Source organism: Pan troglodytes, chromosome 5, assembly GCF_028858775.2.
Source record: "Pan troglodytes isolate AG18354 chromosome 5, NHGRI_mPanTro3-v2.0_pri, whole genome shotgun sequence".
NCBI lineage: Eukaryota > Metazoa > Chordata > Mammalia > Primates > Hominidae > Pan > Pan troglodytes.
In genome coordinates, this window is record NC_072403.2 from 87,223,699 (window position 1) to 87,238,038 (window position 14,340).

Genomic DNA, 14,340 nt, shown 5'->3' on the forward strand with positions numbered 1-14,340 from the left:
CTTTTAAGACATCACAGAAACTGAATTCATAATTAAAAGTATACATTTCCTTTAGAATTTTAGTACATTAGAACATTTACCTAACTTGGTATGAAGCTGAGGAAAGAAAAATTGTGTTTTTCAAAGCATAAACTTTAAGATTCTGAAGATAGAAAATTTAAAATACTTCATTAAAACTCCTAGTTTAATTTTTTAAGGGATATTAGTAATGTTTTACCTTTAAATCGTTCTTCCAGGTTGTCTCCTCCAGGGGGATTTCTGAATTTCACATTTTTATCTGTCCACCAAGCAATACCTTTCTTTTTCAAAGCGATAGGTATAGGATAAGAATCATTGCCAATGAGAAACAATTCTAATGTATCTAAACACAAGCAAAGAAAGACATTACTAACTATCTCTTGAAAACTCATAGCATCTGCTTAACTCTATGAGAAATAAGGACCTGATGTTTGTTTCCAAAAGTGGTTGTGACAGAGTAGGCATATGATTCACATTTGTTCTTTATTCTTATGTGGATTAACTATGGTAACTTTATAATTCCAGATGGACTTCTCTTCCTTTAACAGAGTTCTAATTCACTTACCCATAGGCTAGCTGACATGCAGTAAGATCAAATGTTTTAATATTAACCCAACTATAATTGCAAGGTAAATCTGCCTTTCCTTCCTTCCAATAATGCATCCCCAGTAGCTTCTTGCTTATCCATTTCTGTTTGCATTGTCTCATACAACAGCCACTAGGCACACAGGGCTACTGAGTCTTTGATATGTGGTTGGTCCAAATGAGTATGTTCTATAAGTGTACAATACACATCAGATATCAAAGACTTAGTATAAAAAATTAGAATATGAAGTATCTCAACTTTTATATAGTATTATAAGCCGAAATAACAGTAGCTTGGATATACTGTTACATAAAACATATTGCTAAAATTAATTTCACTTGTTTCTTTTCATAGTTTTAAATATGACTATTAGAAAATTTGAAATTACCAGGCCAGGCGCAGTGGCTCACGCCTGTAATCCCAGCACCTTGGGAGGCCAAGGTGGGTGGATCACGAGGTCAGGAATACAAGACCAGCCTGACCAATATGGTGAAACCCCGTCTCTACTAAAAATACAAAAAAAATAGCCAGGCGTGATTGCGGGCGCCTGTAATCCCAGTTACAGGGGAAGCTGAGGCAAGAGAAATGCTTGAACCCGGGGAGCAGAGGTTGCAGTGAGCCGACATCACGCCACTGCACTCCAGCCTGGGCGACAGAATGACGCTCCATCTCAAAAAAAGAAAAAGGAAAAAAAAAAAAAGAAAGAAAATGTAAAATTACGTACAGGACTTGTATTTATAGCTCACATTATATTTCTATCAGATAGTGCTGCTCTAAATGATCAACTATAGCTCCTTTTCAATGATAAAAATGAAGTCAGTGGGAAGGTCAGCCTGACTTTTATTTTTATATGAAATAAGATTAGCAGAATGTTTCTGCTTCTTTCTTCTCAGAGACAGAAATCCACTCTAAAATGTAAGTATGCTCAAAAGAAAATCACAAAGCATTATAATACCCCATTCAATACTTGATTTAGTCTTAAATGTTTGAGTTTCTCAATTTCATTCATGTTTACTAAACTATCAAATCTGTAATGAAATTATGCAAATTGTCCTAATTATATATGTCTATATTTGTATCTATATCATACCATTAAACATGCTGTTGGCAATAGCTCCACAAGGAGCAATTGGTTTGTCTTCATTTCTTCGATAAGGCTCACATTCCTTACTGGGATTCTGGTTTTTAGAAGGAAAAGAAGAGATAAATTATTATCCAGGCCTTTGGGAGAATTATGAGCTATCCCTAAATTACTGATTAAGAATTCAACACCTATATTTTTCTCACTTATAATACACAGGTCTGTAATGTAAGTAGGCTATAGATAACACCACATTTAAATATTCAAAATGTATTCTGAACATTACTGTCTTACCTTTTTAATATAACCTTTACTTGCATATGTTTTGTCATATATGCATATATCAAATAAACATCTTTTTGATTTTCTTATCACAGAAACATTACCACAAAGGGTTTTCTGCCCAAGAAAAATTAAGAAATGGTCTATTGCCAATCCAGTTGTGATATAACAAGAAAATCTTAAACTGGAACTAAAGAGGCTAGTTCCTTGGGCAATTCCTTTAATTTAACTGGGCCTCAAAAATAAACATGTCCAACTATACAATCTGAAATTTTGTGATTTGGGGTTAAATCCTATATCTAAGAAAGGAAGGAAGGAGTCTAGTGCAGATTCCTAGAATATATCAATCTTTAAACTGTGCATCCAGGTACAAGAAAAACAAAAATGCTGACAAGGCAGAACATTTGCCTGTGGTCCAGATTTGGTTTTGACTTAGTCCCTACTGAGGATCTTAAAGAGGTGTGGCAGTTATGGGATTCAACTAGAGATCATATCAAGTCTGAGGTTAGGGGTCTGTCTGAGCTGGGACCCTCCCGCCACATTAAGCCATGTCTCAAAACACATAAACATACCAAGATAATCTCAATTTGAAATTAAGAAGACCCTAATTAGACCTCTTAGGACTATTTCATTACCAGCTAACCTTGACTTGTATCTATATTCTCCATGTCTAGATTGGAAAAAAGCACTTGTGTGAATGGAAAAGATAAGGCTAAGGAAGTCTGTGGTAGGTATCTCATAAAGTCTCTTCAATATTTGACTTCTCAGCTTTTTGGTCCCTACACCATCTGTATTGATAAAGCTATTAACATTAGGGGAAATATATCTGCTAGCCACTACATTCTTAAGGAAGTTTTAAAAGAAAGGAAAATAGTATTTACTATCTATGTGTCAGGTACTAAACTAAGCAATGCTAGGTACTTTGCATTAACTGGCTTACAAAAGCTATTTGATGAGGGCCGGGTGCGGTGGCTCATGCCCCTAATTTCAGCACTTTGGGAGGCCAAGGCGGGAGGATCCCTTGAGTCCAGGTGTTCGAGATAAGCCTGGGCAACATGGCGAAATCCCATCTCTACAAAAATACAAAAAATTAGCCAGGCATGGTGGTGTGCACCTTTAGTCCCAACTACTTAGGAGGCTGAGGTGGGTGGTTTGCTTGAGTCCAGGAAGCGAAGGTTGCAGTGAGCAGAGATCGTGCCACTGCACTCCAGCCTGGGTGACAAAGTCAACCCTGTCTCAGAAAAAAACAAAAACAAGCCGGGCACAGTGGTTCACGCCTGTAATCCTAGCACTTTGGGAGGCCGAGGCTGGTGGATCACGAGGTCAGGAGTTCAAGACCAGCCTGGCCAATATGGTGAAACCACGTCTCTACTAAAAATACAAAAATTAGCCGGGCATGGTGGTGGGGGCCTATAATCCCAGCTACTCAGGAGGCTGAGGCAGAGAATTGCTTGAACCGGGGAGGCAGAAGTTGCAGTGAGCCGAGATCGCACCACTGCACTCCAGCCTGGGCGACAGAGTGGTGAGACTCCGTCTCAAAAAAAAAACAAACAAACAACAACAACAACAACAAAACAAAGCTATTTGATGAGTACCTAATATGCAGCATGTACAATACTAGGTGCTAAAAACAGAAAAACGAAAAGAATACAATCCCTATTTTTAAGCAACTCAAAATGTAACAGAGGAAGCAGACCCTTACAAAACCAACTATCATACGAAGTAAGAGCCATGATGAAGATGTCTACATTCATTCAGAAAATATTTATTAAATGCCTTCCATGTGCAAGCACGAGCCAGGCACTTGGTAAACAGTGATTAAAGAAAGTCATGCTCCCTGCCTTCATGAGCTTACAGTATAGCTGGAAAGAAAGATAACAGATAAGCAAATATGTAATTACAAATTACAGTAAGTGTTATGAAGAGGCTATGTGAGTATTTAATGGAAAAAGGATAGGAGGAGCTGCTTTAGAATCTATGGTAATGAAAAGTTTGACTCTGGAGGAGGTATCATTTAAGTTAAGACATAAAAAAAGACCAGGAGCCAGCCATGTAAAGAGAAGACAGAAGAGAGTTTTAAGCAAAGAGAACACCACATGCCACTAAACAAGAACTTATTTCTGTGAAGGTAATGGTGAATGTAGCTGGAGCATGCCAAGAGGGAGGATGATATGTGATGAGATAAGAGGATTACGCATAGCTCAGATCATCCTGAGATTTTACTACAAGTGCTAATATGACCACTGAAAGATTTTAGGTAGGGAAGTGATATTTATACTTTTTAAAAACCTCACTATAGCTGCTATGAGAATGGCCTGGAAAGGAGCAGGATTGGATGATGTGAGACACAATTTGTTCATCCAAGCAAAAAGTGGTAGTGACTTGGAACAAAAAATAAAGGAAGTAAATATGTAAACAAGCACATTTTTGCATGGAAGGGCACTTAGAAAAATAGCAGGCCTTGAGATGAGAAGACCTCCAGGGAAACAGTAAAAATGACATTCTAAGCAAATAAAATGCTAAATGGCAAAATGAGCAGATTATTTGTGTCACAATGCATGGTTAGGGAGCAGCAAACAAGGCCCAGGGCAGCCAGGCCTTGTTTAATGTATTAAAAATAGTATATAAGATAATAAGGCTGATGCCAGATTGTACAGGGCCTTACACATAATATCTGGCCCTTTACAGAAAAAGTTGATCTATTCCTGGTGTGGCCTGAAATCTTTGCTTACAGTTTGGAAGAAAAGAATCAGTTTCAGTTTTCTTTACCCTCAGTGAACAGAGCACATATATAAATAAAATAATTGTAAATCAGCCACCATTTCTGGGGTTTTGGAACACACACAATCTATAATCCCTAAAAAACACATTCAGAAAGGTCTAGAAACTTGGTGTATCTCACAGTACAACATCTTCTCTGGATTTGAGTGCTAAAAATTGGATCCTATGGAATAAACCCCACATAGATTCAAAATATCATAGGCCTAACCAGAACCCTGTGTATACCAAGGAATCTTTAAGTAGACTTGTATTGCTTAAAATCCCACACATCAGCAACTGATGATCAGCAATAAAACCAATCAAGATAACCTAGAGCAGTTATATTTTACATTTCGGAGGCCCATGCTGCTCACAACATAGTCCTAAATTGTATTCTAAGAGATTCATTAATTCTAAGAAATCCTAAATTGCTCTGGGCCTCTGAATGTTTGCTGCATTGGCACCAGTAACATAAAATACTTAGGGCCGGACGCGGTGGCTCAAGCCTGTAATCCCAGCACTTTGGAAGGCCGAGGAGGGCAGATCACCTGAAGTCCAGAGTTTGAGACCAGTCTGGCCAGCATGGCGAAACCCTGTCTCTACTAAAAATACAAAAATTAGCCGGGCCTGGTGATGCGCACCTGTAATCCCAGATACTCGGGAGACTGAGGCAGGAGAATCACTTGAACCCAGGAGGTGGAGGCTGCAGTGAGCCGAGGTCGCGCCACTGCACTCCAGTCTGGGCAACAGAGTGAGACTCTGTCTCAAAAAAAATAAAATAAAATAAAAAATAAAAAAAAATACATAGGCACTAACCACTTATATGGAAAACTGAAGAACAGTAAAGAAACTAAGATCCCCTAGTCCACAGATTTCCAAACCAGTCTGGGCATCAATGCATCTGTGCAAATTCCAGGAAAAAATATTTTAACTAGAAATCCTCATGATACAGGCCAGGCATGGCGGCTCATGCCTGTAATCCCAGCACTGTGGGAGGCCGAGGTGGGCAGATCATGAGGTCAGGAGTTTGAGAGCAGACTGGCCAACATGTTGAAACCCCATCTCTACTAAAAATACAAAAATTAGCTGGGCGTGGTGGTATACACCTGTAATCCCAGCTACTCGGGAGACTGAGGCAAAATTGCTTGAACCTAGGGGGTGGAGGTTGCAGTGAGCTGAGACTGTGCCACTGCACTCCAGCCTGGGCGACAAAGTGAGACTCCATCTCGGGGGGAAAAAAATCCTCACTATACAAATTATAAATGACAACACTTTAATTTCATCCTAACAATTCTAACTGAACAGTTACTACATATTCTTATTTTACAGATATCATATTTTCATATTTATAATTTTACTTACAAGCAAAGCACTAGAATCTCCATTCAGTTGACTATCATCTCGAGATTTCACGTAACGACGATGGTTTTGATAGAAATTAGACAGTCCATAATACATAAACACATTGCCCTAGAGAAACAGAGAGGGAAAAAATTTTCACATAAAAACTATTCTGTATAAACTTATTTCATGTGTACATAAAAGCTACATAATTTGGACTTTTATTAGTTTACAATTTGTGATGGGTAGTGGGGTAAATTCCACCAGTACTTAGCAATCTAAAATGGCACAACTGTAAATAAGGCTAAAGAAAGTATGTTACAAAAAGCCACAAGTAAACTTTAAAACTATCCTTAAAGACGTCAAAGAAGTACTATTTACATTAAAAAAGAATATTCAAGGAATCTATTAGCCTACTCTGAGCTACCTTCAATTTAAAATTTTCTCTAATTCAAACTGGTCTTCACCCAGTTAGCATCGACTTTTCACAGGGATAATGGTCAAACTTGTTTCTTTTTTTTTCTCTCAGAGACTAGAGTCTTGCTATGTTGCCCAGGCTGGCCCTTAATTCCTGGGCTTGAGCCGTTCTACCGCCTCTGTCCCTAGACACCGGGAGGTGTGCACTACAGGTCTGTAGCACCACGTGCAGTTGAAACTTTCATTTTTTTTGTCCAAGTGAATTCTGAACTTGAATTGGGATATAATAAATTCCTCAAGAAGACACTATATAATATTATGAGTTAATAAACTACTAATTAGTAGAGTCTATGATAATAAGCCACTTTATAATAATCAAGAAAAGTACTTTAATATATTTAATAGAGCCAACTTTGAAATAACCTGGGAAAGAAGTGTAACCTATAAACATTACAATTATTTAGAAGATGCTAAGAAGCCATCTTAAATGATTAAAATTTTTAGAAGTAGCAAACATTAAGCTATTTTCTCCTTTCTGGTTGCTACCTCTATTTTCTATATTCTTATCCTTAATTAAAAGTAATTCAGTAACATTATAAGTAGACTTCATTTGATTTGCTATTTTTATATACACTATCATTTATTTAATGCTTGACTTTCAAATGTCAAACCATGCAAATTTTCCCATTCTATATAAAGAAAATGTTTACATGGAAACCTTCTTGTGGAAGAGAGGGAATATCAAAATTACATCACAGAAATTGAGAAAATGAATATTCTTTTTTAAAAGGAAATATTACTCAAGATTCAGTACAGTAAATTCAATTTGTAAACTGAAAAAGAGATTATTTGAATGAACACTGAGATAAAATAACCTACTTGAAGTTCCCTGAAGAGTTTAGTCCAATTCAAAGTTTGAGCTTGTGAAGAAACACAGAGTCCACAAGAGAATGAATTTGAGGTTGACTGCCTTTGCAAAAAACAAGTTCTGAAGTGTTTTTTGAATGGGAGAGAAAATTAATAGAGCTTCTATATCAATACTAGTCTCTCGTTTCTTCAATTCTGCCTGTTCTGACAAAAGCAGAATTTATTGCATCTTTATTGTCTGCCCATCACACTGAAAAATCATGGACTTGTAAAGATACTTTAAATGTATATTCTGTTTCTGCTAAAACAAAGTTAAATAATTACATTTGTCTTCTACAAAATTTGTTTTCATGTATTATTCAAAAGCAGCATTATCCTGTCCTTTATGTCAGTGCAAGAGCATCTATAACCACTAGATGGCAACCAACTATTAGGGACTATTAAAGTCATCACTACCTTTAGAAAATCTTAAGTTCAGAAAATCTAAAAAGTTGGCATGTATTAATGCAGTTTTGCTCCCTTAAGAATAATTATTTTAAGCTCAGTTTTCAGGCACAGGAGAATACAAAGTGGTCTTTACATGCCTATTCTGAATCTTTATGTCCGTTAGCATGTGTTCAGAATGGCAGTGTAAATGCAAACAGATGGATTTCTAACTACTTATAAAAACATAAATGATCAGTAAGGTTTTAATAAGTGTTTGCATTTTTTATAATGCTTCATATGTCATAAAAATAATTCAATTAAGTAATGGGAGAATTATTATTTATTTTCTAAAGTAAAGCTTGCTTTAGTATCGTAAGTATGCACAACAATTTGAGCAATAATTTTAAAAATACAAGTATATAAAACTTGATAAAAAATTGATTCGTACAGTCATAAAATTATCTATTGAAAGGATAAAATACAATATCTTAAATTTTGTCTACAAAGTACTAACTAAACCATTCAAATAAATGTATTTAATTACCAGACAGCAAAATCCAACAGCCAAACACATAAAACGATCTTCCTCAAAAGCCTATAAACTCCAGTAAATTAAAGAGACTTCTCTATAAAAGGAAAATACCTTGTAAAAGACATTTAGTACAGTATCAGTATTTTTTAAAGCATGGCTTTTCTAGCACATTACTTGGAAACACAGACCTCAAATGACTTTTCCAGTGTGAAGTTAATGGTACAAAAGCAAGGTGTCACATCCGGAGATAAACATTTATTACAGGGACTGGAAGGCTCTGTTCCGGTATAATCAATCTGCAAGAGAAAAATATAACTAAGCACTTCCTTAGAGAAAGTGGATACCTAAAACACTCTGAAACGACTTGCTATTAAAAGGAAAATTAAGTCCAATGAAATGACCTAGAGCTCAGACAAAAACTGTTTTTAAGGTCATCTGTTTGACAGTGTGAGGTAGTAAAAACTGGAAAGGGTCCTCTGTTGTTCTACTGGCTGATCTTTCCAAGTAAAGTCCTCTCTTCTTTTTATCAAAGAAATATATTTATGCATAAAATCATACATACAAAATTCAAAACTGCATATTTACATAGCTAAAACATCTAAACTATTAAAATACTAGATTAACAGAGATCAATAAATCAGTTTTTCCTCTTAAATCTTTCAATCTTAAATACTTTTCAGTCACCTCAGCTTTCCATTATATACTTTTGAAAAAAATTAGGTTACCAAGAGCTACTGTTTTTTCAACACCTGGTGCTGAATTTGTCTTTGTCTTGGGTTCCCGGCAAGGAGCTTTATGCTTGGAATTTCCCAGGTGACAGAAGTATCTTTGTTATTCATAAGCCCCTTGATTCACACCAGAGTTTATGTTAGTTAACAAGATGACTCAGGATAGCAGCTAGTCACCAGAAAGACTAGTTGTGTGATTGCAGACCTTTGGCCCAGCCCAATCTCTTAGGAGAAAAGTGGGGCTAAAAATTTAGTTCAATCAATTAGTCAGTGTTCAATCAATCAAGCCTACATCATGAAGTCCCAATAGAAACTCTAGACACTGAAGTGAAGGACAGCTTTCTGGTTGGTGAATCCACTAATGTGCTGGGAGGGTAATGTGCTCTAAGTATACAGGGAGAGGGCATAAAAGCTCTGCATTCAGGACTCTTCAAGACCTTGCTATATGTGTCTTCTAGGACCCCCTCTGAATATATAGCCAGTTGGTCAGAAATATGGGTGACCTGGAGATCCCTGAACTTGCAAATGGCATCTGAAGTGAGGGAAATCTTATGGCGAGGTAGTGAGAATGGTCTTGGGAACTCCCTGGATTTGGAGCCAGTTGACAAGAAGTATGAGTGGCCTGGGAACTTGACTTGCAGCTGGTGTCTGAAGTGGGGGCAGTCTTGTTGGGGACCATGCCCTTGAACCTGTGGAGTCTGACACTATTTCAGGATGGTTAGTGCCAGAATTGAATTGCAGTATACTGGTTGATGTCAGAAGATCTGGCCCGATTGCTAAATTGAAAGGCTTTTTTTTCCACCATAAACATTTTTTAATAGACTTATTTTTATAGTTTAAGGTTCACAGCAAAACTGAACAAAGTACAGAGTTCCCATATACCCTCTGCCTCTGACACACACACACACAACTTCCCCCACTATCAACATCTCACACCACAGTGGTACATTTGCTATAATCGACGAACCTACACGGACACATCACCATCACCCAAAGCCCACAGTTCACACTAGGGTTCACACTTGGTGCATATTCTATGGGTTTTGACAAACGTATAATGAGTATCCACCATTATGTTACCATACGGAATAGTCTCTCTGCCCTAAAAAACCTCTGTACTCTATATCCCTCTCTCTGCTAACCCCTGGAAAGGACTGATCTTTTTACTGTCCTCATAGTTTTGTACTTTCCAGAATGTTATATATGAAATCATACCATATGTACCCTTTTCAGATTGGTTTCTTTCACTTAGTAATACTCACTTAAGATTTTATATGTCTTTTCATGGGTTCATAGTTCATTTATTTTTAGCAATAAATAATATCCACTGTGTGGATGTGCCACAGTTTATTGATTTGTTCACCTACTGAAGGACATCTTGGTTGCTTCCAAGTTATTGAAATTATGAATAAAGCTGTTAAACATCCATGTGCAGGTTTTTGTGTGGACATTAGTTTTCAACCCACTTGGCTAAATACAAGGTATGCAATTGCTGGATCATAGAGTAAGAGTATGTTTGCTTTTTTTTTTTTTTTTTGAGACGGAGTCTCACTCTGTCACCAGGCAGAGTGCAGTGGCACAATCTCGGCTCACTGCAACCTCCGCCTCCTGGGTTCAAGTGATTCTCCTGCCTCAGCCTTCCGAGTAGCTGGGACTACAGGAGTGCACCACCATGCCCAGCTAATTTTTGTATTTTTAGCAGAGGCGGGGTTTCACCATGTTGGCTAGGATGGTGTCTATTTCTTGACCTCATGATCCGCCCACCTTGGCCTCCCAAAGTGCTGGGATTACAGGCATGAGCCATCACGCCCAGCCCCATTATTTCTCTTAAATTCTTATTTTGGTCTTGATCTCCTGACCTCGTGATCCACCTGCCTTGGCCTCCCAAAGTGCTGAGATTACGGGTGTTAAGTCACTGCGCCCAGCCGAGTATGTTTACTTTTGTAAGAAACTGCCAAACTGACTTCCAAAGGAGGTATACCATTTTGCATTCCATCATAATTCCTATTGCTCCACATCCTCCCTTAGCATTTGGTGGTGTCAGTTTTGGATTTTCACCATCCTACTAGGTATGTGGTAATATGTCATTGTTGTTGTAATTTGTAATTCTCTATTGATATATGATGTTGAGCATTTTTATATGCTTACTTGCCACCTGAATGTTATGAACTGAATGTCTGTGTCCCCCTAAATGTCCTATGTTGAAGCTCTATCCCCCAGTATGATGGTATCTGGAGAAGGAGCCTTTGGGAGGTAATCAGATTTAGGTGAGGTCATGAGGGTGGAGCTCCTATGATGGGATTAGTGTCCTTATAAGATGAGGAAAAAAGACCACAGCTCTCTCAATCTCTATCATCTGAGGACAAAGGAAGATGGCAGCCATCTACAAGCCTGTAAAGGGACCTCACTAGGAGCTGAATCTACCAGTACCTTGACCTTGGACTTCCCAGCCTCCAGAACTACAGGAAATAAACATTGGTTGTTTAACCCAACCAATGGAAGGTATCACCCAGCTGATTAAGACACTGTAGTACTCCTTGGTAAGGTGTAACATTTAGTGGCTTTTTAAAACTCATACATTTGCTTAACAAAACTTGGTTTTGTCAAATTCCAGTATAACCTCCTATAGAAACAGTTTTCATCAAAGCTTATTTGTTTACTGATGAAATTGTTTAGAGAAACTTTTCTTTCACTGCAAAATTAAAGAAGAGCTAGTCACATAACTAAAACAAACTGAAAACACAGGTCTCCCAAACGGAGAGAGGCAAAGCCTATGTAATCTTTCATTAGACCTGTTGGGCCACAACTTTGCACCTGGGGCCTTTTCATGCACAATATTCCACTTAAATACCAAGTTTTATGATGTTGGAGAGATGAAAGAAAAGACCATTCAGAAAAACAAACTATATTTTAAAATCTCTGTACATTTTCTCCCTCTTAAGACTAATCTAAGCATTAAAAAAAAAGTTGCCAGCTGAACTTATTCCCATATTATACGTTTTTGAACAGAAACCTCTCAAATCACTCTGTTTAGAATTAGTTTCTAGGGGCAAAATCTGCAAGAGAAATCATATTCTTTTTTTAACTGAACAAAAATAATCTGATGGAATTTGAAATCTAATAAATTATGCTACAGTATAAAATATAACAATATAACATTTTATTGAAACCAAGAGTAATCACTGAATATTAAATTACACATGAACAAAACGAAAGATAGCTATAACATCTTCATCACAATCTGATTATGATTTTTTAAATGTATTAAAAAATTACATGTCTTTTGATGCCATGAAAATCTGAAAGGACTATTTAAAAAAATCATTATCATTAATATATTAAGCCTATGTGTAAGGCATGACATTAGGTACAAGATACACACAAAAGCAATCATACGTTATACAGTTTACACAGCCTTTTCCTTCACATACATATTTCATCTGACCCTCACCAAAATTCTATAGCATTATCTCCATTTTATATAAAAAGAACACATTCAGAAACTTGTCCAAGGTCACACAAGTAGTGATAGCTAGTGCTAAGCTGGAACCAAGGATTTCTGACTCCAAGCCTCATGTTCCTTCTACTAAACCATTTTTTCCCCCAAAATAGTCAGTCCCCTTTGCCCTCTAGCAGACTACTTTATCAAAGATAACATATAAATACCAAGAAAACTACCTTAAATTCTAAGTGCCAAACTAGATGGCATAGAGGAATAATAAATAGATGGACCAACACTTCTTTCTTACTGAGAAGCAGCAAAGATTTGAACAGAGCCATAAAAGAAAGATGGAAAAGAGAGAAAGAGGTGGCATATGGAGAAGACAGAGGTGGAAATCACAAGGTATATTTAAGGACAATAGCATACATACTTTGTATTTATGGAGTTTTCATGTTGGAAGGAAATGAGGCAGCTAAGAAGGTAAACTGGACCCAAAACTATATACTGTATTTCACTGACTACTGTTTATTGAATGTATACTAAGTGCTGGGCATTGTAAGTACTTAATACACATGTAGAAAGTAGAAAAGCTCCTCTTCAAAGCTCATCTTGGTTTAAAAATAAAACAATAGACACTAGAAATAATAACTTCTTACTCTAAAGCCTCCTATCAACTATTAGTTCTTACACTTTAGCCCAGTTAGTTGCTTCGGCTTACTCAGGCATGCCTGGACAGGCCCAGGCAAGTCCTAGCTCATAGCTTATGCCCCTTCCTTATTTGGAAATGTTATTGCTTCCTTAAACCTTTCATAAGCAACTTCCTCTCCTTCTTTGTTCTCCCTTGCACTTACCTATTTAGGAAAGTTTTAGGTTATTAGCAAATCGGGTATCAGTTTAAAACTGTGAGGTCCAGCTCCAGCCAATGGATGCAGGATACGGCAGTAAGGATGACCCAAATGCATAAGGGATAAATATGTTGCTTTTCCTTTGTTCAAGTGTGCTCTCACCATTGTTCCATCTGTGAGCAGCGCCCTTTCTGCAGAAAGTAAAGACTGCGTTTCTGAGAGGTCCTCTGTCTCTATGCTGACTTTTCCTCATGGCACTGATTATCTATTTCTAACACACATCATCTCATTTTAAAAATACAATTACCCTGGCAATTGCTGGAATTGTTTCCAAGTTTTGTGGAACTGTCCAGTTTGAGTTTTGGAAGGATGCAGGGCTCCACCTCCCACTTCAAAAACCAAAGGGAGAGATGGGTTCTTCCTCTCCATAAACCCATGGTAGCCAGTGTAAAGGTACAAGAGCTAGACTCAGCAATCAGACACTCGCACATAGACCAGTGAATCCTGGGAAACAAAGAGTGGGTGTGATTAAATGAGCAGTCACAGTAGTAGTCTAGCAAGAGAAATTCAACAGCAGCTGTGGCATCTGGATCAGACTGTTTATACTTTCAAAACTCCCTTAGTTCCCACTTGCCTCCAAACCTGACTCTCTATACGTCCCATCCATTTTGTGTGAGAGTTACCCAATCCTCCTTTAATACTTTCTTTCCTGTCTAAGCTAGCCAGAGCTGCTTACTGCTGCTGACAATAAAGCCTCAGCAAGCTAAGTAACTGAGTGTTAAAATGTCCCGCAGGAAATAAGGAACTGAAGAGTTTTGAGGAGAACAACATAATCAAATATTTGCATATAAACAGATAGGAAATAGGACTTTCATTTCTTTCTGACTGCCCATCATGACGTAATCATTCATTCACCTAACATTTATGAATGCCTCTATGGTCCCAGCAATGAGGATTCAGCCTAGCACCTGACCTCCTGGAGTTCAGTATCTAACACAGAAAACAACATTAAAAT

The 14,340-nt window shown here is 37.4% G+C and overlaps 1 protein-coding gene across 2 annotated transcripts in view; it reads right to left on the bottom strand.

The window, feature by feature from the left end:
* TMEM30A (transmembrane protein 30A) overlaps nucleotides 1-14,340 on the bottom strand; it is a 32,365-nt gene that overhangs the window by 6,205 nt on the left and 11,820 nt on the right. For both annotated transcript variants that reach the window (XM_001143816.8, XM_054686057.1), the window contains 4 exons: nucleotides 8,499-8,606; nucleotides 6,090-6,197; nucleotides 1,695-1,782; nucleotides 218-361 (listed from right to left, as the gene is read on the bottom strand). In XM_001143816.8, the coding sequence (XP_001143816.1) occupies nucleotides 218-361; nucleotides 1,695-1,782; nucleotides 6,090-6,197; nucleotides 8,499-8,606 (448 nt within the window). The remainder of the gene's footprint in view (nucleotides 1-217; nucleotides 362-1,694; nucleotides 1,783-6,089; nucleotides 6,198-8,498; nucleotides 8,607-14,340) is intronic.